Genomic DNA, 26433 nt, shown 5'->3' on the forward strand with positions numbered 1-26433 from the left:
ATGAGTTCGAGTTCGGACGCTGAGATGGCTGTGTTTGGTGAAGCCGCTCCCTACCTCCGAAAATCAGAAAAGGAGCGCATAGAGGCCCAAAACAAGCCCTTTGATGCTAAAACATCAGTCTTTGTCTCGGAGCCCAAGGAATCCTATGTGAAGAGCACTGTACAAAGCAGAGAAGGAGGGAAAGTAACTGTAAAGACAGAAGGTGGAGCAGTAAGTAAACTATAGAGAAATTTTCCTCATTTTATTTCCCTATCTTGATTCAAGTTGAAGTTTTCCTTGCTTGTACTATCTAAGCCTTTTGTAATGCAAAGGCCCTTCTACTCTATGGCATCCGATTTGGAGGCAAAAGAAGTTCTGAGTAGTTACTTCATCCCTCTCCTTCCAACTATGGAGGGACTTCAACCCACTTTACCACTTCTCTTCAATCCCACTTCCTACTCTAAATTTCCCCAACTTGGGAGAAGTGAAAACTAGTCTTCTGGTAAATGAATTACTGCATTTTACTGTGCTGAATAATGTTTCAGTCCCCTCATTCCCCCCCCCCCAAGTTGATGTTCTGTCATGTTTGCAACTGTAGAACCAACAGACAAATCCTACCTCCAAACATTAATACAAACCGTCCTCATTATTTGTCAGACTCTAACTGTCAGGGAAGACCAAGTCTTCCCCATGAACCCTCCCAAATACGACAAGATCGAGGACATGGCCATGATGACCCACCTGCACGAGCCAGGAGTGCTGTACAACCTCAAAGAGCGCTACGCAGCCTGGATGATCTACGTGAGTGCCATGCACTGCTCTTTTTATTTTATCTTTGATTAAAAATAAGATCTACACATCGTATTTGCTGATTTTTCCTAGACCTACTCGGGCCTCTTCTGTGTCACCGTCAACCCCTACAAGTGGCTGCCGGTCTACAACCCCGAGGTGGTGGCCGCCTACAGAGGCAAGAAGCGCCAGGAGGCCCCACCCCACATCTTCTCCATCTCTGACAACGCCTATCAGTTCATGCTGACGGGTGAGTGACACCTCCATTTTCAGTAGTGTGGCAGGAGAATCTTTCACAAACAGACTTCCGGCCTTGATAGTAATAATAAATGCAGTCACAAGAGTTTTGGGATCTGTGTTCTGCTCAGCAGCCACCTCCATTTTACACATGAAGCTTACTGATTTTACTATCTTGCTCAAAATAATGCAGCTAGTAACTGACAACCTGATTAAAACAATTAGCAGGCTCCTGTAAATATATCTGTTGTTTTCCCACGTTTTTCACTTTCTGATTTAAATTAGGATAGGAAAAAAAAAACTAAACAGATTGTTTTTCAAATATCCATGGCAATCAAGGAAAACAGTTAACAGCCATAGCTGGGAGGCTTTGTAAATTCTTATCTTTACATTAAAATGGCATAGTAATATTGCCAGTCTTTGGGGTAGAATATGAATAAAGAAAGGACTCTGAGTTTCCTCCAAAAGTTTTGAAGCATTTATTAGAATGGAAGAATATTAAAATTCTTCTTTCTTTGAAAGTCTTTTTCATTATATCAACATTTGTTATTCCAGCCTTATCAAAATATAACCAGCTTTGCTATGCATTATAAGCCCAAGTAGAACATATTAAAACATTTTATCTTCACACACCAAAATGTATTGTCTTTGGAGATATTCTAAATTCCTAACTTGTTCCATGGGGTTTTGGAAAATGATAGGGGTTTGTTCTTTGTTGTTTTTTTATTGTTTTGTCTTGTTGCACTTGCTTTTAAGTTGTCTTTTAGAGGAGAAGAGAAAAGCAATAGGGATAAAATAAGAATCTTCCATTACAAATTGGCCAGCAGTTCTACATGGGTTTCGTGCCACTAACCTGCTCTTTGGTTGTCAACAGAAGTTAGCTACCTTCCAGAAATTATTGAAATGCTGGCTCATTTCAGAGGTTTTAATACTCAGCAGCTGCATTTATATTGCTATGAATACCACCATTCCCTCCTGAGTCCCTAACCCTCAGGCTTTGGGACTATTCCAAATCCAAGGTCACTTACAGCTCCACATATGCTTTTCATATAAAATCATGCCAACCTGTTGCATCCGACCTGGTTAGTGTTGGTTTAGAATTGCCAAAAGAGACCAGATCATTGTTTTCTTATTCCTGTTCCCACAAGATGCTATATGATTCAATCTGCTGGGAAAGGAAATCTGTCTGAACATGTTCCAAAATCAGTACCCATTTTCCTGAATGGAACTTTGAAGTTCTCTAATATCTACATCTATACTCAAATAATATCAGATTTGTATCTATTTCTCTCAATAGATTTTTAGATTTGAGAATTCACTAAAATCTAACTCTCAGTATAGGGTTACAGAACTAACACAAATCAGAAAAGTGGTATAAATTCCACATATCAATCATGTAAATGTGCCAATTTGGGGAATTGTTATTTAGAAATATATGTAAAACTAAAAGGGAAATGAACACATTTACTATTCCAAGTCTCTTTCATTATATTGCATTACCAGCAGTCAAATTAAGGCTATCATGAGCTGGGAGGAGGCCAAGTAGTAAATCAAAATACCTATTTTTTTTTTAACTTTAACAAGCTCTGTATTATGAGAAAAGTCTCTTATTCCTTTCTGGATTTCAGCTTCTTTATCTGTCAAATACAAGAATTGACCAAAGCAATTTCTAAGATCCCTATGACTTCAAAAGTCTATGGCTCTTACTGAAATATATGCAGATGAAACTATATAATGCCTGGGATTCTTTTCAAAATAACTCTGTGAGACTGTGAGACCAGCATGGAGGTATAGAGCAATAAAACTGGCCATAATAAAACTGAGGTAATAACTATATGGGGCTTTTGTATTAATTACTGTCTCTATTATATATGTATATATATTTAAATTAATGTATATATATTTAAAATTTTCCCACAAAAAAACATAAAAAATCAAAAAAAATACAAAAAGAGATGAATCATTGCTTCTTTTTTGACAAATTTTACTCCAAGAGGGCTAGTGCTATTTGAGAGTTCAACATAAAGTAAAAATCATAAGTAATCAACCCTATGAAGTCATCTTCCTATTGAATGTGCATTTTTTAAACCGATGGTGTTCTCTTTCACAGATCGTGAGAACCAGTCCATCCTGATCACGTATGTGATTTTTACTTCTTTGGTTTGTGGTGAAATGTCTTTAACGATGACAATGTGATCTGTTGCTCTGATCACTTCTTTGGCTTCTCTTTGACAGCGGAGAATCTGGTGCAGGGAAGACTGTGAACACCAAGCGTGTCATCCAGTACTTTGCAACAATTGCAGTTACTGGAGAGAAGAAGAAAGAGGAAGCAAGTTCTGGCAAAATGCAGGTGGGTCTGGTAGCCTGAGTCAGAATGAAGATAATCAGGGCCCCCGGGAAGTCTGGAACCCTAAATGTGAGTACTGCCTTTTTGCCTTTGCAGGGAACTCTGGAAGATCAAATCATCAGCGCCAACCCCCTACTGGAGGCCTTTGGCAATGCCAAGACCGTGAGGAATGACAATTCCTCCCGCTTTGTAAGTCACTATGTCACTAAGGGAATCTTCTCTGCCTATAAGTGCCAGAATAGTCAGGCTCCTGAATAATCATTCCAATTGCCTCTCTCTGTGTGATTCAGCTTCATAAAACTAAACAATCTTTCTCTTTTTCAAGGGAAAATTCATTCGAATTCACTTCGGTACTACAGGGAAGCTGGCTTCTGCAGATATTGAAACATGTGAGTAAAAGGATCATTGAACATCAAAACAAAGAGAAAAGTGATTTCACTTGCAGGAATATTTCCCAATAGTTGGTGTGCATTACAACTGCTGCTAGCATTGTCTGTGAACTAATGCCAGCCTAACCCATGATCTGCTGTGTATTCCATTTACTTCACTCTCAAATGGACAGTTCTATAGCACATCCAGAATTCCTGCCTCAGAAGCAACTGTGACTGTTTTTTCCAACTTTAAGACTACCTAAGGACTCCTATGAGTTTCCTATGGTTTAATATACAGTTCTTTGAGTTGCTCTTAAAATGAGTTTTGGTAGGTATTTCCAGGATAGCTCCTCATCATAATTTGAGATCAATTACAATACAATCCTTAATATGATCAATTACAATACAAAGGCCAAAGGTCCCCCATATGAGAAGCTTGTCTTTTTTTTTTTTTTTTTAACTAGGACAGGTGTGCTCTGATCATAGATGGTGAGAACCTTGGACAACTGCCACTTATATTTAGAATTCTTGTATGTAGCATCAACAGGATTAATCAAAGTGAAATTTCAGTGGACATTAATATAACACCCACAATTTAAGCAGACACTAAAGTTAATTTGATATCTCAGAAGCATTTTTTAAAATAATATACATTTCCTTCTCTTTCCAGATCTTCTGGAAAAGTCTAGAGTTACTTTCCAGCTGAAAGCAGAAAGGAGCTACCATATTTTTTATCAAATCACATCCAATAAGAAGCCAGATCTAATTGGTAAGAAAAAACTTAAATTCTGAGAAACATAACAAATATCTTTATTAAAAACCTCTAATGTGAAATGTACACCCTGCCTTCTGTGTACCCAGAAATGCTCCTGATCACAACCAACCCGTATGACTATGCCTTTGTCAGCCAAGGGGAGATCACAGTGCCCAGCATTGATGACCAAGAAGAGTTGATGGCCACTGATGTAAGCCCTTCTCTGTTTCTCTCTATCCCTTTCTAACACACTCACCCCCCCCACACACACACTCAGACTTTTAAAAAAACATCTGTTATATATGGGAATATCAATAATAAACCCTCTATAGGTATGGTTGAAGTATAAATTTTTTCAAGTCTCTAGTGCCCTAACCTTTGTTCATTACTTCTTCTGTCAGAGTGCCATTGACATCCTGGGCTTTAGTCCTGAAGAGAAAGTGTCCATCTACAAGCTCACAGGGGCTGTGATGCATTATGGGAACATGAAATTCAAGCAAAAGCAGCGTGAAGAGCAAGCAGAGCCAGACGGCACTGAAGGTACCAAATGAGCCTCTATCTGGGTTTGAATCAGAGAACATGGCAAGTGACAAAAACCTATTTAAAAATTACATCTCCTTTATAGCTGGATTTCCAGAGGGCATATACACATTTACACACGTTGCATGCTTTCTTCCCCCCAGACCCCACCATCTTACATCTCTATATCCATCACTTCTATTCAGCCTAAGTAAGTTAAAATGGACCCTAACAGGGAACAGACACTTATAAGGGGATATTTAAGATAACCCACAATCTGGGACCAGGTCACTAGAAAGAGTGAGGAAGAACAATGCTCCTGCTTTGCCTTGGCAATGATAGGTAGGTATATAAGGTAGCTTGGCATACTGGTCCATTTCAGTGCTAGCTGTGCAAACCACATTGCTGGCAATAACAGGATCTGCCACCAAGAGCTGAGGGGGAAGGATGTCCCTAGACACCTGTGTGTGTGTTGACGATGTATCAACCAGCCTAGGCAGCAAGTAAGATAAAAAGGGACTCAAGGGGCTCTCCCTGGTGGCGCAACAGGTAAAAACACCGCATTATGAATCTCTCTGAAGCCACTGCAGCACGAGTTCAATCCCCGGCCAGCAAATTGACCCACATGGCGCGGCAGACCTCTCCTGACCCGCCCACTGCTCCCCTCAGCAGTGTACTTTGTCAATCTGTCTGTTCTGCTCCACACTCTGTCTCTGAAGAATCCTCTCACCCACACCTTTGGGTCTGTACCCCAGTTCAGTAAGCATAAATAAATAAATCTTAAAAAAAAAAGGCACTCAGAAAGAAAACACATATGCTCTGACATACAGTGCCTACGAAAGAATCTCTGACCTGCTCCTTGAAATCTCCCTGGCCACCCACTACGACATTTTCTCTCTCTCCACTGAACTTTTCAGCAGTTACTTTTGCAGTTACCTTGTGGCATTTACATTATGTCATTGGCAGAATTTCAGGAAGGGACGATGTGGGGATGATACAATGAAATGTAATCCTGTTAAAACTGGCATTTTATCAGTGGTGAAGTTGATGCATAGATGCTTATTTTCAGATAAACTAGTCCCTTGAGGTAAAATTGGAAGGAAAACAACTGAGATAAGGACCCAAAGATTCTGACTTTTACTCATCCTTAATAGAGAATATTAAGATACAGTTATCCTGTCCTTCCAGTTATACTAATGTGTCTTAAGAACAGGCACTCAAGGAATTGTGATTTTTACATAAGGCACTTCCATAAACACCGGAATTGGGAATTTCTCAAAAATTTACTGCAAGTTTGCAGTAAATCACCAAAGACCAATTTAACTAATTGACCATTACTTCCAAGTACATGTGCTGATGTACAGTGAGCCTCATCAGATCTTCTACACAACTATTTAAAGCTTTTCATTTAATTAATTAAAAAAGGGTTGCAGGAAAATGAAAAGATTAGGTTGAGAAATATCCATATCCACTTCTTTAATTGTGTCTCTTCAGTTGCTGACAAGGCAGCTTATCTTCAGTGTCTGAACTCTGCCGACCTGCTTAAAGCCCTCTGCTACCCCAGAGTCAAGGTCGGCAATGAGTATGTCACCAAAGGCCAGACCGTACAGCAGGTAAATGCATGACCTCAATGAATCACATGCACCCCAGACCTGTGATAATGTCAATGGATTCACCTTCTTTAATAATGCCTTTATTAACACCAACATTATGCTATCTGTAAAGGTGTACAATGCAGTGGGTGCTCTGGCCAAAGCCGTCTATGAGAAGATGTTCCTGTGGATGGTCACCCGCATCAACCAGCAGCTGGACACCAAGCAGCCCAGGCAGTACTTCATCGGGGTCTTGGACATTGCAGGCTTTGAGATCTTTGATGTGAGTTATCTTTATCAAAAAGGGAAAGGAATGTGGGCTTTGATATACTATGTCTTATCATTCATTTGCATTTTTCGTGTCTGCATTGCTTTCTCCAACCTTGCAACTAGAACAAGATTTATCTCCAAAATATCTGTTTTGCAGTAAAAGAGCATAACAATACTAATAACTAACATTTATTTAGAAGTCAGCTTATTCCTGGCATTATGCTAAGCACTTCAAAATATTACCACATTTCATCTTCAAAATGACCCATGAAGGAGCAGCAGTACAGCTAATTACATGTAGAAACACTGTGATGCTGAAAAATCAAAACTCTTGCTAATGATCAGCCAGGATCCAAAAGCCAGAACAGGAATCCAGACAGACCTACATACACTACTTGGTCTGGACTCAAGGCATTTCCCATGGAGGAGAAAGGGCCGAGAGAAAAAAAGCAGTGTAGACAACTTTGAGTCTTTCTACTTCCAAGCTCATCTGACAATACCATTTCCCCTTTGGGGCCTGAAGGGAAACAAGGATGCATGTTACTATTGAGTCTCTTGCAGGTTCTCACGGCCACACCACTCAGCTCTTTTCTGTCACAGACCTGAGTAGGGGTCAAATGTTGATATAAAGAGAGGGGAAAAAAGTAGCCTATTACATTTACTTTGTGCATAAACTAAAGGTCTATAAATAAAACTTCCTTAATAATTTAACAGCCTAAAGTGAAAATATGAACTTTATCTTGAATTGGGGATTAGGGTTGGTGAAAGAATTGAGGCTTTCCAATAAGTTATTTCCACCTTTAAATATGAACCATAACTCACAGGACTATGTACTTTTTTTTTAAAGTTTACTACTACCCACACAACCTTCGATGTAGAAGGATGTAGATATAATCACATCCTTGCTGTGTGACTGACGCCTGTGCTTTTAAGCAGTGCTCAGAATTCATGAAAAATAAACCAGCATTTTTTTTTCTCCTGGGATTTTTGAACAACAATTAGTTTAAATTGTATTCCATCAATATATTATTCCACACTTTCTCGATAAAACAATTTTTGAGAAATGGATTCTAGTGCTATAAAAATCTCTTTAATATTGGAAATTATGTTTTGTGCAGTTCAACAGCCTGGAGCAGCTGTGCATCAACTTCACCAACGAGAAACTGCAACAGTTTTTCAACCACCACATGTTCGTGCTGGAGCAGGAGGAGTATAAGAAGGAAGGCATCGAGTGGACCTTCATCGACTTTGGGATGGACCTGGCTGCCTGTATCGAGCTCATTGAGAAGGTCCGTTTTCTAAAGAAAGGGTGAATAGCAAAGGAAACTTGCCCAAGTATTCCAAGTAATGCTAAAAAGTATTAACTATAATCTTAAGTGAAAGTTATCAGAACAAGTTAGAAAATTACTATTTAGAAAAAATTCTCTTTTCAATATTTATATAAGAAAGATCAGAGAGTGCTTTGTTTCATTTTTTCCTAATCAGTTTTGTTCTAACACGGACTCAAATGCAATTTTAAGGCAGCAATAAAAATTCTGTTGAAATATCTCACTAATCCTAAATTTATCTCCATTATCATCCAACATGCCAACCACAGAAATTAGTCATTTTTTCTAAAGAAGAGTTAATGCAAAGGCATCAATATCCAGGAAAGGCAATCTATTCAGAAGTTAAATTGTGTATTTGTCTCCATTATCTATCTTTACAAAATGCCTTAAGTGTTAGTTTATTTATACTGTTTAATTATTACATGCAAAGTAAATTATTGCTAGGTCAGCAAGTCCTTTTCATAGCAGAATAAAACTCTGACAATAAACTAATTCACATAATAGGAAATAAAGTGTGACAGTACAGAATATTTTAACAAGATTCTTCCCACAAGGTATGTGTTCTGGAGTTTGTATACAGTTGTTCTTTTAATTGAAAATTATGTTATTTAATGAATAATGTTAAGTAATGAATGCGAGAAAGAATGGTAGAAAAATCATCCTAGTTAAAACAAAAGGACTTTTTGAGCTATGACCCTCATTTATGTTACAAATGTATGTAACTCAGAATCCTCATAATTTAATTAAATGACAATCACATCTATAATATTTTGAGAAATGATAAGTAGACACCAATATCTATTTTTTCTCAATTCAGCCACTGGGCATCTTCTCCATCCTGGAAGAGGAGTGCATGTTCCCCAAGGCCACAGACACCTCTTTCAAGAACAAGCTGTATGACCAGCACCTGGGCAAGTCCAACAACTTCCAGAAGCCCAAGCCTGCCAAAGGCAAGGCTGAGGCCCACTTCTCGCTGGTGCACTACGCTGGCACCGTGGACTACAACATCGCCGGCTGGCTCGACAAGAACAAGGACCCCCTGAACGAGACTGTGGTGGGGCTGTACCAGAAGTCTTCAATGAAGACTCTGGCCAGTCTCTTTTCCACCTATGCTAGTGCTGAAGCAGGTACTTTATCTTCATCATACCTCTCCCCACAGAACACACAAGTGATAGTCCTTTCTTTGGGATTCTACTTTAATTGATGGGCTTTATTTTTACTTCAGATGGTGGTGCCAAGAAAGGTGCCAAGAAGAAAGGTTCTTCCTTCCAGACTGTGTCAGCCCTTTTCAGGGTAAAGTACAAATTTAATTCAAAAAACCTAATCAGCTTTAATGAGTCATCGTAATTACAGAATTTAAAATAAATTAGGAAAAAATGTAATGTGAACAGCTATCACTTTAAATACTCATGTCAGGGTACAGCCAAAGCAACGTTCCCTGTAGGGTTGGATACTTTACCCGTAGTTCCTTATCAGGATCATCTAATGTATTTAGGAATGCCAGAGTGCCCTCAGCAGTTTTCTTAAATGTAATAAGGCTGATTTTTAAAGAAGCATAACTGCATTACAAGGTTGTCCTTGTGGAAAATTTTATCTTTATTTCACTAATCTAGCCCTTGAGAATGTCCTCAAGTTGGTCTCTGAGAATGGGCCAGAAATACACTTTTTAGGACATTTCTTCACCACAGCTCATCTTTATTCTCTGAGGTAAATTTAATTTTTATAACAGCTGAAAATCATCCAAAGACCACGATTTGATCAATGACTAAACTTGAAAATATCTCTTGTGACAGAAACAACAAACAGCAATAATAATTCTACTACAAATAATGTGATTCTTTTTTTAGATAACTTAAAAACTTTCTCTTTTAAAGGAGAGTGTATGAACTAATGACAGCATTGTCAGAATAGCTAAGTTTCATTCTTTTCCAATAAAAACACACACACATGACCTGTATCTGAACAGGAAAGCTATCCTGTTTTTTCTCACCATGTTGTGATCACATCAGCATAGATTCTTGGTTCATCATCTTATCTTTGCATATATTTTCAAGATGAGATGCTCACACAACTTTTTAACTTCTGAATGGATAACTGAGGAATAAAAAAAAAAACACCTATCTTTGCCTTCTCCAAGATTTGCATGTGATTTTTCTATGATTATGACACCATTATCTGTCATCAGCTATTATTTTATTTCTGGAATAAATAAATCCACACCATGGCTCATTCTCAGGTACTTAAGGTCCGTCTACCCATACCACATACAGTCTCCTGATTTTAGACTCTTAAAAATACAGAACAAGAAGATAAACCTGAGGAAAGATGGCTAAAGTTGGGACAACTGCCAACCTAGGTTACCACTATGAAAAATATTAACACTGAGAGATGAAAGAGACCTTCGCTATCAACTATTTTCAAATGAAGCCCAAAGAGACCAAAGGGACTCTGGCAGCTCATTAGTGGCAGATTGAGACTACAGTATTTTGTCTTCGATTCCTGGTGATTCACACTTCCTGTGCACCAAGGCTACCAAATTTGCAGTGTTTTAATAGGATAGACGCGAGGTGGTGCGATAAGTGAATACCTTGGAGGGCTGCATTCCTTCCTAGTACTTAGGCTTTCGTTTATTTGTCAGATAAGAACTCTTAACACTTTTAAAATACAGGACAATTGAAGTCTTCTTGATTTATGTCTAATAGTGAAGAGCATGGCTAGATTCATTTCACTTAATTACAAGAAAAAAATCTGAAATAGAACTTTTTTTTTTTTTTTAGGAAAACTTAAATAAACTGATGACCAATCTGAGAAGCACACACCCTCACTTTGTACGGTGTATTATTCCAAATGAAACCAAAACTCCTGGTAAGATGGGAGAGCACAGAATAATCAATAGGCACACGTTTGAAAATTTAGTGCCCTCAAATAAATACTCTGATTGATCCTCAGGGGCCATGGAGCACGAGCTGGTGCTGCACCAGCTGCGGTGTAACGGGGTGCTGGAAGGCATCCGCATCTGCAGAAAGGGCTTCCCCAGCAGGATCCTGTATGGGGACTTCAAGCAGAGGCCAGTCTCTCTTTGTATCTCCATCAGTGTCATACATGTGTTACTATCTTACTGTCCTCTGTTCATTGTGTTGCATGTCTGCTTAGTAAATACTAATATTTAAATTCAAAATTGTTAGATAATTAGTCTTGTGATAAATCAACTTGTCCTGTGACAGTAAGACAGACTGACAGGTTAGATGAGGTAGCATTTTTTAAAAAATAGGAAGCAAATGTACTAGACTACAGAAAACTCTTATTTATCTACTAGTTGAATTTAAAGGACAGTTGGATTTGCCACTTGTAGTTTTTTCATCTGATCTTCATTTTTCTTTTTGGTGTCACTTAGTTTTCAAATATGATCATATCTTCCTAATCATTCCTCCTTTGTCTAAACAGATACAAAGTTCTAAATGCAAGTGCTATTCCAGAGGGACAATTCATTGACAGCAAGAAAGCTTCTGAGAAGCTTCTTGGTTCTATTGATATTGACCACACCCAATATAAATTTGGACATACCAAGGTATTACTTTTACTTCTACTCCTGACCCAGGTACCTTCTGTTTCTGTGTCTTCTGTAGGGCGCGGGTGATTTACATCTCTCCCTTTATTCAGGTTTTCTTCAAAGCTGGCCTTCTGGGTCTTCTAGAAGAAATGAGAGATGAAAAGTTGGCCCAGATTATAACAAGAACTCAAGCTGTCTGCAGGGGATTCCTAATGAGGGTAGAATATCAGAAGATGTTGCAAAGGAGGTAATAACCATATAGAACATCAGGATTGTAAGATCTCCTAGGGACTATTAACTTGTCTCCCTCACTCATTAACTTTCATTTTGTGACTAACAACTCTTCTTACACAGGTCAGAGCTCACTCCTATAAGACATCAGCCTTTGTTTAACCCTCACACTTGGATTCCCTCCAAAACTTCTCTCCCTCCAATTTTTCCTTTTCCATTCAGCTCTCATAGAGTTGCCAGGATAGTTTGCAGTAAGCACTGTTTCTATCATGCCATCCCTCAGCTTGTGGGGCCCCCTGGTCTCCCACGTCAACACAAGTTGCTCTGTGTGGGTAGCAAGAACCTCTCTATTTCTCACCTCATCTATCATGTCCAACCACACAGCCTTTTCCTATTTTGTTTCCACAAAAATTCTCCCTTCATCTTACCTTACCAATTTACCACTTCAAAACTTCTATTTCCCCTTTCTCTAAAAAACCTCACACAGTTCTATCAACTTAGCACTGCTGTATCCTCTCTTCACCCACATTCTGCATTCATGTTGCTCACCTCTACTTAGCTAGGTCTGCGCACTAAGTGTTCCTAAGTCTTTTCCATGTGTCTACATTATGGTTTGTGTCATGGTATCTGCTGCTCAGAATTACACTTCTTAGAAATTGGACCCATAGAATTAGAATTTCCACTTTAACATATACACGGAAGCAATGTAGTCAAAAATTGATAGTTTCTTGCTATTGTGTGTATAAAGGACATCTTCTATTACTTTGAAAGCTTTTATAAGAAGAGATAAACAAAGCAGTTATCATTCTTTAGTTTTCCCAGGCCCAGGATTTCACCTGCCAAATCATGCCAAATAATACATGAAACCTAAAATTACACTCATACCTAGTAAAGGCAGGAATGATGTGATACACAGACAGTCTACAGAAAGTAGTTCCAGGGGATGTGCTGGCACAGCCACTCTCGCAACTCAGGGAGGTGCTGCCTCCAGAACAGTTGCTGCCATTATAGCCCATTGTCACTCTTTGCCATTTATCATGAAAACAGAAATCCTCTTCAGATTACTTTCAGATAACAAAAACTGGTACTAATGTAGTCTATTCATAAAGGTGGCATTATTATACAAATCTTCTAAAAGCTAAGGAAATATCTATCCTAAAGATTTATTTATTTATACATACAAGAACTGGGGTGTAGCACAGGTGCAGGAGTTAAGAAAATTCACCAGAGACAGTGAGGAGCAGAATAGGCAAGTTGACTGAAAAACACTGCTGAAGGGAGCAGTGGACAGGTTAGGACAGGTCTGTTGTGCCACGTAGGTCAGCTTCCTGGCTGGGGATCGAACTCATGCTGCAGTAGCTGCTGATACTTTAAACCCTGCATCACAGGGAGGTCCCAGAAATCTCTATTCTAAATTTTTGATTAAATAAAGCAAAGTTGTGGAGCTCAACCTGTGCTACTGCTCTGTGGATTATAAATAACTCCAAATGAGCAGCTAGAAATAACAAAGTATTTAAGAAAAACTAGAATAATATCTGATCAAGCTAACAAAGGAAACATATAGTGGCTAATTCAGTGGGGATCAAAATAAAAGGAGAGACTTCAAGGAAGAAATGATAAAAAGAGAAGCTTAATTTAATGCAGTTGAACTACAATTAAATAAGCAATTTAGAAAGTAGCCTCCGCCATTTCACAGTTCAAAACTATATTCTAATGACCAAGCAGCACAATCAACTTACAACTGCATGTTCACTTCCTAATCACTAATATTGTGATATTTCAAATGGTAAATGTCATACAATGCAAAATATTCACCATATAAAGTCAGCTTCTTTGCTATTTTGATGTGGACTTAAGAACTAAAATAATTCAATATAAGCAGTACACATTAGCAAAGTGACTATACTGAGGCCACCATGATTGTGATAGTGTATTTTTATGTGTCCTAAGTATGCATTTAATATATTCAGAATATGACATGTGTTCATTAAGAGGAGTTTGTACATAAAAAAAAATAGTAACATTGTGTCTTATGGATTAACCTACACTGATTTTTTTTAAAAAGATTTATTTATTTGAGCATTCAGAACTGGGGTACAGGCCAGAGGTGCAGGGGCAGTGAGAGGATTCACCAGAGACACAGTGGGGAGTAGAACAGCAGATCATTGAAGTACACTGCTGAGGGGAGCAGTGGGGGGCGGAAAGATCTGCTGTGTCACGTGGGTCACCTCCAGGGCAAGGATCAAACTCATGCTGAAGTGGCTTTAGCTTCTTAGTGCTGTGCTTTAACCCACTGCACCACCAGGGAGGGCCCCTACACTGATATTTTAATGTCATTTCAGAGAAGCCCTTTTCTGCATCCAGTATAATGTCCGTGCCTTCATGAATGTCAAGCACTGGCCCTGGATGAAGCTCTTCTTCAAGATCAAGCCCCTACTGAAGAGTGCAGAGACTGAGAAGGAGATGGCCACCATGAAGGAAGAGTTTCAGAAAACAAAGGATGAACTCACCAAGTCAGAAGCAAAAAGGAAAGAACTGGAGGAAAAGATGGTCACTCTGTTGAAAGAGAAAAATGACCTGCAACTCCAGGTTCAATCTGTGAGTACTCTATTCAGAATCCAACATGTTATGAAGCTTTGCTGGAACTCAGAGATACTATGAATTTACAAATGACTTTTCCTTGAAAAAAAAATCTGTGTAATTTTTATTTTGGGGGGAAGATTGTTTTAATATTTCACTTATCTTTCAATATTCCTATGAGGAGAGTAAGGCACAATTATTTTCCAATGACAGATGGAAAAGGGAAGTTTGAAGAAACTATCATAATATCACAAATTAAAACCCATGAAGGCAGCAGTGTAAAGGCAAGCCCTAAATCCCAGTCAGATATTTTATTCATTTAGTATTTGTTAACATGTCTGCTTTATCCAAGCTTTAAAAGTATAGTCCTTTTTTATGAATGCAAGTATATAGTCTGTATTTATAATCAAGTAAGATTTTAAATCTTATTCATGTCTATATCTCCATGCCCAACCCCCAAGGTTTAGTACAATAAATGTAATACATCTAATTGAACTGAACTACCAGGGTGTCAGGCAGGGCCAACCGCCCTGGGTGAGTCTTCCTTTGATACGATCCCAAGTTCCTGAGGTTTCTGTTTTCGGTTAGAGAAGTTGCAGAGGTGGGCAAGATAGATTCCAGTGCTGCAGTCAGACAACCTCTCATGTCTCTTGATTCAGCAGGTCCAACAATGCCCTGATAAAACTGGTGAAAAGGATAGTCTTCCCCAAAGCGTAGGATTTTATAGCCTCTTCATCTTAACCTCTTTTCATAATCATTATCATCAATCAGGAACCTAAGAAGTCCCTAACAAACAAACAAAAAAGTAAGACATAAATAAACCAAATAAACACCTGGAAGTTAAAGAAAGTTACCAGGTTAGAGTAATCTAGTAAGTTAAAGGCTGAAGTGATTTTTATTAGTGCCCATTTGTCACTTATAAAACTAATGGGGCTATACAGTTCTCATAATTATATATTTTTCTAGATTCCAAAATTCACTTTGAGACTAACAGATAATTCTTAAAATGGAAATTTTGGCAAGTATCATACTAGTAAGGCCATTGAGAAAGTTTTGAGTGACTAAACCATGCTGTACGGAAATTTATTCATAGGCATAAAATTATCTATAGTCTGTTTTGTTTTTGTTTTTGTTTTTTTCTATTTTTCAGTTAAACCAAACACATAGTTGTTTGAGTTTAGTAAGGGACGGTCAACTCCAAAACCAACCATTTTGACTAAGTCAAAATCTTTGAACATTATACCTGAAATGCTCTTAGTTATCATCATTTACTCCAACACCCTTAATTACATAGGAGAAAAAAAGAGGAGTAAAGTTGTTTGCCCAAGATCATACATATGAAACAATATTAGAAAACCCAGACTTCATTTTATCCTTATACTCATCTACACACTTCTTTTTAAAATAGTCAATTAATTCAAAATCCAATCATCTTAAAACTAACTTGCTTCTAAATCTAGAGCCTCATTTCCAATTAGCTGCATTTCTCCAGGCCATATACTAATGTTCAATTATGTTAAATTTATCTTCAAACTGAAAAATTCATCAGAACTCAGGAACACTACTACTTTGTTAAATGTCAGATGCAAAATAAGTAACAAATTCTCAATATCTCAATGAATCTCTCTCCACAGGAAGCTGATGCCTTGGCTGATGCAGAGGAAAGGTGTGAGCAACTGATTAAAAACAAAATCCAGCTAGAGGCCAAAATCAAAGAGGTGACTGAGAGAGCTGAGGACGAGGAGGAGATCAATGCGGAGCTGACAGCCAAGAAAAGGAAACTGGAGGACGAATGTTCAGAACTGAAGAAAGACATCGATGACCTTGAGCTGACACTGGCCAAGGTGGAGAAGGAGAAGCATGCCACCGAGAACAAGGTACCAGTCCTCTTCTGCTATACTCTGCCGAGGATCTACCATCCAATTCGCTGCTTTCCAGCAGAGATCTTTTCTTTTTAATTTTTCAAGGTGAAAAACCTCACTGAGGAGATGGCAGGCCTGGATGAAACCATCGCAAAGCTGACCAAGGAGAAGAAGGCCCTCCAAGAGGCCCACCAGCAGACCCTGGATGATCTGCAGGCAGAAGAGGACAAAGTCAACACTCTGGCCAAAGCTAAAGCCAAGCTAGAGCAGCAAGTAGATGACGTGAGTGTGTTTTGATAGTCACTGGAAAGATTATTTTTAAAAATATGCTTCCAAAATTTTAACGTATTTTACTTTCTCACTAGCTTGAAGGGTCTCTAGAACAAGAAAAGAAACTTCGCATGGATTTAGAAAGAGCCAAGAGGAAACTGGAGGGAGACCTAAAACTGGCCCAAGAATCCACAATGGATATGGAAAATGACAAGCAGCAGCTGGATGAGAAACTTAAAAAGTAGGAGATCCAGAAAAAATATTCTGTGTGATACCATCTTTTAATTTAAATGAGTACTAATATGTCTTGTTCTCTCTAAAGGAAAGAATTTGAAATCAGTAATCTGATAAGCAAAATTGAAGATGAACAGGCAGTAGAAATTCAATTACAAAAGAAGATTAAAGAGTTACAGGTGAGTCGTCTTTCAACTTTTCATGCATGCATCCTACCCTCCCCCCCACACCAAAAAAAAAAAAAAAACATGAAATTAAAAAGAGTTTGTGTTAACATGCTTCTGTTGCTCCCAGGCCCGCACTGAAGAGTTGGAGGAGGAAATTGAGGCAGAGCGGGCCTCCAGGGCCAAAGCAGAGAAGCAGCGCTCTGACCTCTCCCGGGAACTGGAGGAGATCAGCGAGCGGCTGGAAGAGGCTGGCGGGGCCACTTCAGCCCAGGTAGAGATGAACAAGAAGCGGGAGACGGAGTTCCAGAAATTGCGCCGGGATCTAGAGGAGGCCACCTTGCATCACGAAGCCACGGCAGCCGCTCTGCGGAAGAAGCACGCAGACAGCGTGGCTGAGCTCGGGGAGCAGATTGACAACCTGCAGAGGGTCAAACAGAAGCTGGAGAAGGAGAAGAGCGAGCTGAAGATGGAGATCGATGACCTCAGCAGTAATGCAGAGGCCATTTCCAAAGCCAAGGTATCCGATACTGACTTTCAGTGAGGCCAACAATAACCTGTGAGAGGAACCATTGTTCTCTGTCATTAAACATTGTTTGCAGGCAGTTTCTATTTTGATGCATTTCATTCTGTTTCTTTCTTTTTTTTTTTTATGGTGGTTATGACCCACTAAGGTTTTTTTCAAAATCCACAGTAAGTGGATCCATTCACGGGCTCCAGCAGTAACCAGCCCTCACTGCACACACCCTCTTGCCTCCAGCCACTTCCAGTGTTGAGCCATACTGTCTACTCACATTTTACATTAAGTTGTTTACTCTAAATATCCTAACATTGCTTTAACATTTTTTTTTTAAACACTACATTTAGTATCTCACCTTTGTTTGCCTTGTGTCCTACAGGGAAACCTGGAAAAGATGTGCCGCACCCTGGAAGATCAAGTGAGTGAGCTTAAGGCCAAGGAGGAGGAGCAGCAGCGGCTGATCAGTGACCTGACAGCCCAGAGGGGTCGCCTGCAGACAGAAGCAGGTGGGGGCTCTGCTCTGAATTCTGCACACTAGAAAAATGCAATTGTCAGGGTTCTGAATGAATAGCAATATTTTGATTTTAGAGGGGGTAAAAACACTAAAGGAATTTGCTGCTCAGGTCTGAAAGAAAACAAAGCGATAAGCAGCAGGCTATTGCTGCTGTACTTCTATGGCTATTCTGCTTTTAATCTGCAGTTGTGACTATTTCTTTCGCAATGTTCAGAAGAAGTAATGCACATATATGAAATATATATATGTCTTAATATGCTAATACCTATTTTTAATACCAAACCTAAAGTGAAAACTTTAAGTTTTGTATCAACAAATTACTTTTATTATTCTTAGGTGAATATTCCCGACAATTAGATGAGAAAGATGCTTTAGTCTCTCAGCTTTCAAGGAGCAAACAAGCTTCTACCCAGCAGATTGAGGAACTGAAACGTCAGCTAGAGGAAGAAACTAAAGTGAGTTTTAGCCGAAATCTTGGCTAATCAATTCCAAACATACCCACTGAGGATCTTTGACTGTGTACATTAAAAACTTTTGAATAAGTGAATTTTTTCTCATTCCATTTTCATTTTAATAAAAACCATACAGTATTTTGGTGGTATTAATTCAAAAATTGACTTTCATCCAATTCAAGTAATTCATATGACTAACTGATTTTAATAACATTTTTCTATTAAGTATAAGAGAATTTAAGTCACTGAACTGGTCTTTCCTCAGGCCAAGAACGCCCTGGCCCACGCCCTGCAGTCCTCGCGCCATGACTGTGACCTGCTCAGGGAACAGTATGAGGAGGAGCAGGAAGCCAAGGCCGAGCTGCAGAGGGCCATGTCCAAGGCCAACAGCGAGGTCGCCCAGTGGAGGACCAAGTACGAGACGGACGCCATCCAGCGCACGGAAGAGTTGGAGGAGGCCAAGTACGGGCTGTGAACTCTGTGGGAGAACAACGGCGTGGTTTGTGTACTGCCAGCTCAGCACCTCTCAGAAGCTGCTGTAAAGATGCTGATGGCAACAGAAGTAACAACAGAGCTAACAGTTATAGCCTGTATGCTATGTAGCAAGCATCACATACATACATTATATGTATGACATATGTCACACACATATCATATATAATATGCACACATGTTATACATGTGATATCATATATGACTATCATACAGGTACATCAAATATAGCACATACATACTCACTCATTTAGTTCTCAAAGCAACATTAGTGTTATTATCTTATTCCTATTTTACAGAAGAGGAGATGAGTGGTTAATTAATTAATTCAAAGGCATATGATTAATAAATGATTGGCTGGAATTAGAACTAATGTTCTGATTCTAGAGTTTATCCCCTTAACCATTACAACAGAAAAGTATAGCTCTTACAGCTCATGTTGGATGCCACCAAAGTATGCATAATGTTCAGGTCTGGTCTAAATAAAGTGATGACTAGTCAGTGTACAGACCATTAAGTAGGTCTTCATGGGCAAGAAGGATAAGGATGTTTAAGATTTAGATTAACCACACAATGGAAAATGAAGCAAGAATGTTGGGTATTTGTTAGTGAGGCAAGGGATATAGGAGGTGGAAACCTGTGTTTGCTTAAACTGCATGAATTGTCCTGATTTGATTCACCAATTTCTTTCTCTGATGAGACTGTTCACCTATCTATGATCAGAAGAAACTGGCTTTTTCTATCTAGGGAAAAATACAAAATGAAATGGAAAGCCTCAGAACTTAAATGAATATACTCAATGTATTAACTGCACAGTAAAATATTGTGTAGGCCTCAAATCCTTTTTGGAATAAGATGTGATATGTAAGTCCAATGTCCTGGCCACCTGTTCTCCTCAATTCTCAGTGAGAAGTCCTGAAAATTCTGAATCCCTAATGCAGGAAGACCCAATAGAAAACTAGCAACAGCCTCTAAAAATTCAATAACTCACCAAAGACTCAAATCCATTGGTTTGCCACTTTAGACATTTCATACCATTTGTCAATCTAGAAAGCAGTTCTGGCCACCAGTTTTGATAATCCTGTTCCTTGCTTTGGAGACAGAACTGTGAAAGGGGCACAGGGAGGTTCTGCTTGCCCTTTCTTGGGCACTTGAACCAGCCCGTTCTTAGCTGTCTGGTTAACTGCAGGAAGAAGCTGGCCCAGCGTCTGCAGGATGCTGAGGAGCATGTGGAGGCTGTGAACGCCAAGTGCGCCTCCCTTGAGAAGACTAAGCAGCGGCTCCAGAACGAAGTGGAGGACCTCATGCTGGATGTGGAGAGGTCGAACGCTGCCTGTGCAGCTCTTGATAAAAAGCAAAGGAATTTTGACAAGGTGGCCGAGCCTGGATATGCCTTCTCAGTGCTTGAGTTGTTCTCCATCCTTGCATCAAGTAGCCACTTACTGTCTTGCTGCTTTTCAGGTTCTATCTGAATGGAAACAGAAGTACGAGGAAACTCAGGCTGAACTTGAGGCTTCCCAGAAGGAGTCCCGTTCTCTCAGTACCGAACTGTTCAAGGTCAAGAATGCCTATGAGGAGTCCCTGGATCAACTTGAAACACTTAAAAGAGAAAATAAGAACCTACAGCGTGAGTTCTCTTGAACTTCCCTACCCCACAGCACCCTGCAGGACCACCCCATGTCAGCATCCATCTGACTCTTCTTTGTTTATCCACAGAGGAGATTTCTGACCTCACTGAGCAGATTGCTGAGGGAGGGAAGCAAATCCATGAGCTGGAGAAAATAAAGAAGCAAGTGGAACAAGAAAAATGTGACATTCAGGCTGCTTTAGAGGAAGCAGAGGTACCTATTATACATGTGTGGGGAAAAATCAAAGATAAATGTGGGTGAAAATAGCCAAAGTGGCAATGGTACTGCAAAATGGATGCCTTATATGGAAATGGTGAAGCCTGAACTGGTGCAGTTCATCTGAAGGCAACTTGTTATCAGAAATAGTGAATAAATAGTTATCAAAAGACTTAGTTTTGTACCCATCAGTCCAAAGAATCTAGCCCAAGAAAATAATCAGTGTAGGTAAAGTTTTAAGCACAAAGATATCTGATCTGAAAATGATAGCAAGAAAATAGTAGAACATCCACATAATTCAATTTTATACAGCCATTAAATATAGTAAGGTTAAATATTTCAGAAGCAAGACACAATTGCATGTTATTATGCAAAAATATAAAGAAGAAAAAAAGACTAGAAAAATGCACCACCTTAAAATTGCTGTGTGAATGGGCACAACAGGAGGATTTTTCTATTTTTATCGATTGCCCCCATAAACCACTGCCAGCATGAACTGTGTAATCAGAAATATATATACATATATGTATATATATATTTTAAAACTCAACATTTGTACATGTTGAAATTAGTATATGATTCATAAATACTGTAATTTATAAGACATAGTGAGCATTTATGTTTACTACAGGAGTTCAATCATGTTTACTACAGGAGTTCAATCAATTTTGTTAGTATTCCTATGAATCATATTTAGATAGCACGTTAAACTTTACAATGCACCTTTACTCTAGAACTGCTCTATATGACTGAATAAAAAAAAGAATGATTTTCCTAGTGGGCTCCAGAAGCTATTGATTTCTGCTTTGTAAAATCAGACACAATAATATTAGTAAGAGTTTAGCCCACGAGGGAATATACTCCAAATATCGAGTTATTTCTATTACAAACTAATCACTGTTCTGTGAAGGCATCTCTGGAACACGAAGAGGGAAAGATCCTGCGCATCCAGCTAGAGCTGAACCAAGTCAAGTCTGAAGTTGATAGGAAAATCGCTGAAAAGGATGAGGAAATTGACCAGCTGAAGAGAAACCACGTTAGAATAGTGGAGACAATGCAGAGCACACTGGATGCTGAGATCAGGAGCAGGAATGATGCCCTGAGAGTCAAGAAGAAGATGGAAGGCGATCTGAATGAAATGGAAATCCAGCTGAACCACGCCAACCGCTTGGCTGCAGAGAGTTTGCGGAACTACAGGAACACCCAAGGCATCCTCAAGGTAATTGGTTCACATTAGCCATTCAGATAAGTGAATGAGTTACTTGTCTTCCAGTCCTCAAAGCACCTTTTTGTTAAATTACCCATTCTTTCTCTTTCTAATAAATTGGTTCATGGTGTGAAGCTAGAGAAATTAAATGCATAAGGAGTACATTTTTATGGAGATTTTACGTAAAAGAACAAATAAAAGCCCAGAGATTAAGGTATGACATGAGAGAAGGTACAAGACTTTGGTATCAACAGGTCTGAGACTTAATCTTAGTTTTGTCACTTACGAGTTGCAGAATTTTAGGTAAGTTATTTAACTTTTGCTGCTTCTACAAAATTAGACTGGAACTACACCTCATAGAGTTTGTAAGGATCAAATGGGATAACAGATGTTACACACTGGGTGAAGAACATGGAAAAATACCCCATAAATGATAATAGTGACTTGTAAAAAAAAAAAAATCAGGTCGTGACATTAACGAAACAAGAAACTTTCTCCTAAAAATTCTTTCTCACCTAAGCTGTTAGTAATAATTTAATGCTCACTCAAATGATTGCCCTGTCTTGACACCAGCAGTTCTTCCAGTTCATCTATTGGGATGCTAACATCATCCTCAAATATTTAAAATACTTTTTTTTTAACTTAATAGGACACACAGCTACACCTGGACGATGCTCTCCGGGGCCAGGAGGACCTGAAGGAGCAGCTGGCCATCGTGGAGCGCAGAGCCAACCTGCTGCAGGCCGAGGTGGAAGAGCTGCGGGCCTCTCTGGAGCAGACGGAGAGGAGCAGGAAAATGGCAGAGCAGGAGCTCCTGGATGCCAGTGAGCGCGTCCAGCTCCTGCACACCCAGGTAAGACCCTTGCATCAAACAGTGTGCTGCTAGCGATGCAATAGAGTCATAACATGGAGATACCACAGGTTTATAAATGTGTATTAAGAGGGACAGATGATGTCTCTAAAAATATTAATTGTAGGTATGTGTCCTTTACAGATTTTCTACTTATTTCTACTTATTTTCTACTTATTCTACTTATGAGGCTTTACTGTTTAGGTGATTGTGAAATAAATTTGAGTAAAGATATATTGACTCCAAAATCCAAAAAGGTTCCATATAGTGTTTCTTGGTACTTAACATTGTTGTGTTTAATGTCCTTGTGCACTGCAGGACATTTAGCATTTCTGCCTTGCCCAGGCACTAACTACAGTAACACCTCTAATTGTGTTAACATCCAAAACTATCCACCCTGAATGTCCCAAATACCTATTGAGGCAGTATCTCTTCCAGCTGATAACCACTGGGTTGAAATTTTAAGGTATTTTCATAAGACTAATTCAATATTCTCCAAGGGAGCAAGTCATGAAAATTAAGAGAATAGATTGCAACTGAGAAACTTGCAGACCAGACACAAAAAGGATCTGTTCTTTTTTAATTTATTTCCAACTTTTTAAAGGTAAAAAACGAAAATATTATAGAAAGAGCAATTAATTATTATGGGCACTCTTAAACCTCAGAAGTTCTTATGCATAAATCAGATGGATATTGGGGTAGTCAGGGTTGGAAAATGATTTAATATTTTGCACCACACAAATATTTAAAGTTTGGTGACATCTTGCTATCAGTTCCTTTCCATAAGCCAACTACTAAGACATTTGTAAAATCCCAAGGTGGCCAACTGCAAATCTTCTAATTTCCACTTTTTTTTAACAGAACACCAGCCTGATCAACACCAAGAAGAAACTGGAAAATGATGTTTCACAACTCCAGAGTGAGGTGGAAGAAGTAATTCAAGAATCACGCAATGCAGAAGAGAAGGCTAAGAAGGCCATCACTGATGTGAGCACGACAAGCATTTCTCTTACTAATACATGTGTGCAACCTGCCATTATCAGATTTCCTGATTTTCTTGGTTTACTTGCTAATTAGGCAGCCATGATGGCTGAGGAGCTGAAGAAGGAGCAGGACACCAGCGCCCACCTGGAGCGCATGAAGAAGAACCTGGAGCAGACGGTGAAGGACCTGCAGCACCGTCTGGACGAGGCTGAGCAGCTGGCCCTGAAGGGCGGGAAGAAGCAGATCCAGAAACTGGAGGCCAGGGTGGGGGTCTCAGTCTCTCTGAACTTAGGGAAGGGTGAATCATGGTGCCTCTAACTTTCTCTCCTCCCACACAGTAACTCTCCTGTAGTCCTTAGGTTGGGGACATTCATTCCATATATTTGGTACATCATGAGCCAATTAGTATGTTCCAAGACTGACTGTGTTAAGTGTCTTTCTTGGTTCCAGGTACGTGAGCTGGAAGGAGAGGTTGAAAGTGAACAGAAACGCAATGCTGAGGCTGTTAAAGGTTTGCGGAAGCATGAGAGAAGAGTAAAGGAACTCACCTACCAGGTAATGGGAATCATCTTCTAGACTATCAGGACTTCCTGCCCAGCAGGGACTTGGAATCTGGTGACTACTTATGTGACACTAATTTGACACATATAAGGGACAATGACACAGTTGCTTATCATAGACTGACTAAGCTTTGAAAATTATAAAGATCCATAGAAAGTATCATAAGAGAAGAAATAACACAGGTTTCAAAGTCAAAAGTTGGGTATTAGTCCAAGTTTGATCCCTCTTACTTTCTGAAGGTTACTTAGCAGGTTACTTAGTAGGTTACTTAATTTCTATAAAATAGAATAACATCTACTTTCTCAGGAAGGTGGACAGGAATGAGGGAAGATGTGTGTAATGTCCTAATACAGTGCCTACAGCTGGGACACATTTAACAAGAATTGCTCCTGTCAACACTATGGAAGCAGCCTTAGGGTTGACCATGTTTGCCCCAGGCCCACCTATCACAACAAAGTGATTTATTTTGCCCCCTGTAGTAGGTTTTCTTCCCCTTGGGTGGAATTCAGATAATTTTTCAACTTTTCAGACTGAGGAAGACCGCAAGAATGTTCTCAGGCTGCAGGACTTGGTGGATAAATTACAGGCAAAGGTGAAATCATACAAGAGACAAGCTGAGGAAGCTGTAAGTATATTTAAACCCTACAAGGAATAAGAAACTTCTTTGGGGTAGAAAGTATATTAAGAGAATGTATTAATGAGAAAGGAGATAAAGTAAAAAATTTAGTACTATTATCTTAAAAGAGAATTTTATAGATATGCATCTACTTCAAATCCCATTTAAAGAATAATATTTTAAAAGGAAAATTTTTTCAAATAAGTAGAAATAGTTGGTTTTAGTTTCAAATAACCCATCTACTTCTTGGTAGCTGCAAAGAAGGTACATTAGAAAATCTAACACCATATTAAATATTTCTCTGCTACTAAAAATGCACAAAATGAAGTATCCTCAAAAACCAATCATAAATCTGTCACCTTAACTGACTTATTCATTCACTACCAGTATCAGCAGCAGGGGCTGTTCTTGCTGCATTTGCTGTAGGAAATGCAAAGATTCTCCTTCCTCACCTCTCTCCTTTCTTCCAAGACAGAATGAGGCAGGAAGCATGCAAGTAGGAAAGAAAAGGGAGAGGACGTAAGGTAGTAAAGTAGCCAACAGAGATGCTCGCTTTGCTTTGCTTGCTTTAACCTTTGACCAGAGTCAAGTACATGACCAAACACCTTAAACTGGGATTTCCCCCAAGTTACAATTGGCGTTACAAAACCTGACAAGGGCACAGGCATCTCTTCCTCATTTCTACCCAGTCCATACATCATCAATGGACTTCATTGGGTAGGGATTTGACTTAATTAGGTTGTCCTTTCCATTTTAAGACTGTTTCTTCTCTCATTTTTTTCAAGTGAAATATGTAATTAAAGTTACAAGTCATATCCAGTTTTAAAGATAAGGCAAACAGACCACAGAAAGGAAATATTACAGTTGAGGAAATTTCATTGCCAAGGGCAATGAAAAGTCACAAAGTCTAATTCTCACCATTCACTCTATTCTCAGGAGGAACAATCCAACGCTAATCTCGCTAAATTCCGCAAGCTCCAGCACGAGCTGGAAGAAGCTGAGGAGCGGGCTGACATTGCGGAATCCCAGGTCAACAAGCTGCGGGTGAAGAGCCGAGAGGTTCACACGAAAGTACTGAGTGAAGAGTAATTCATCTAACACAGAAAAGTGACCAAAGTGATGCACAAAATGTGCTATTCTGGGTCACTAGCTTTATGGTTATTTTTCTCTTAACACTGAGTAAATAAAAACCACAGTAGACTTATAAATTAAGTCAGGCTATCATGTTTTCATTTGCAAAATTACTTATTTTCAAATACAGTTACCTAGCTATTTTTAAAACATTATATATGATTTCTCAGAGCATTTTGAACCTC

At 39.1% G+C, this 26433-nt stretch overlaps 1 protein-coding gene across 3 annotated transcripts; it reads left to right on the top strand.

Moving 5' to 3' along the window:
• LOC101622047 (myosin-8) lies at positions 1-26206 on the top strand. 3 transcript variants are annotated; one of them, XM_004684590.1, is made up of 38 exons: positions 1-210; positions 637-780; positions 862-1018; positions 3116-3143; positions 3241-3355; positions 3449-3541; positions 3678-3741; positions 4394-4492; positions 4585-4688; positions 4879-5017; positions 6491-6609; positions 6722-6871; positions 7977-8147; positions 9004-9313; positions 9412-9479; positions 10964-11051; positions 11136-11253; positions 11631-11754; positions 11847-11983; positions 14310-14565; positions 16182-16424; positions 16515-16691; positions 16775-16920; positions 17002-17092; positions 17208-17597; positions 17977-18103; positions 18448-18566; positions 18829-19025; positions 20245-20428; positions 20517-20682; positions 20772-20896; positions 21810-22118; positions 22756-22959; positions 23818-23943; positions 24034-24204; positions 24391-24495; positions 25031-25126; positions 26054-26206. In XM_004684590.1, exons 1-38 carry the CDS (start codon positions 1-3, stop codon positions 26204-26206), a joined length of 5823 nt encoding a protein of 1940 aa, XP_004684647.1. The 3 variants fall into 3 exon arrangements, with proteins under 3 accessions (XP_004684647.1, XP_012581680.1, XP_012581681.1); XM_012726226.1 differs by having other exon boundaries at positions 25-210; positions 9004-9320; positions 9407-9479; XM_012726227.1 differs by having other exon boundaries at positions 25-210; positions 9004-9308; positions 9404-9479.
• The last annotated feature ends 227 nt before the right edge of the window (positions 26207-26433 follow it).

Source organism: Condylura cristata, unplaced genomic scaffold (assembly GCF_000260355.1).
Source record: "Condylura cristata isolate star-nosed mole 26May11 unplaced genomic scaffold, ConCri1.0 scaffold00017, whole genome shotgun sequence".
In the NCBI taxonomy this organism is placed as follows: domain Eukaryota; kingdom Metazoa; phylum Chordata; class Mammalia; order Eulipotyphla; family Talpidae; genus Condylura; species Condylura cristata.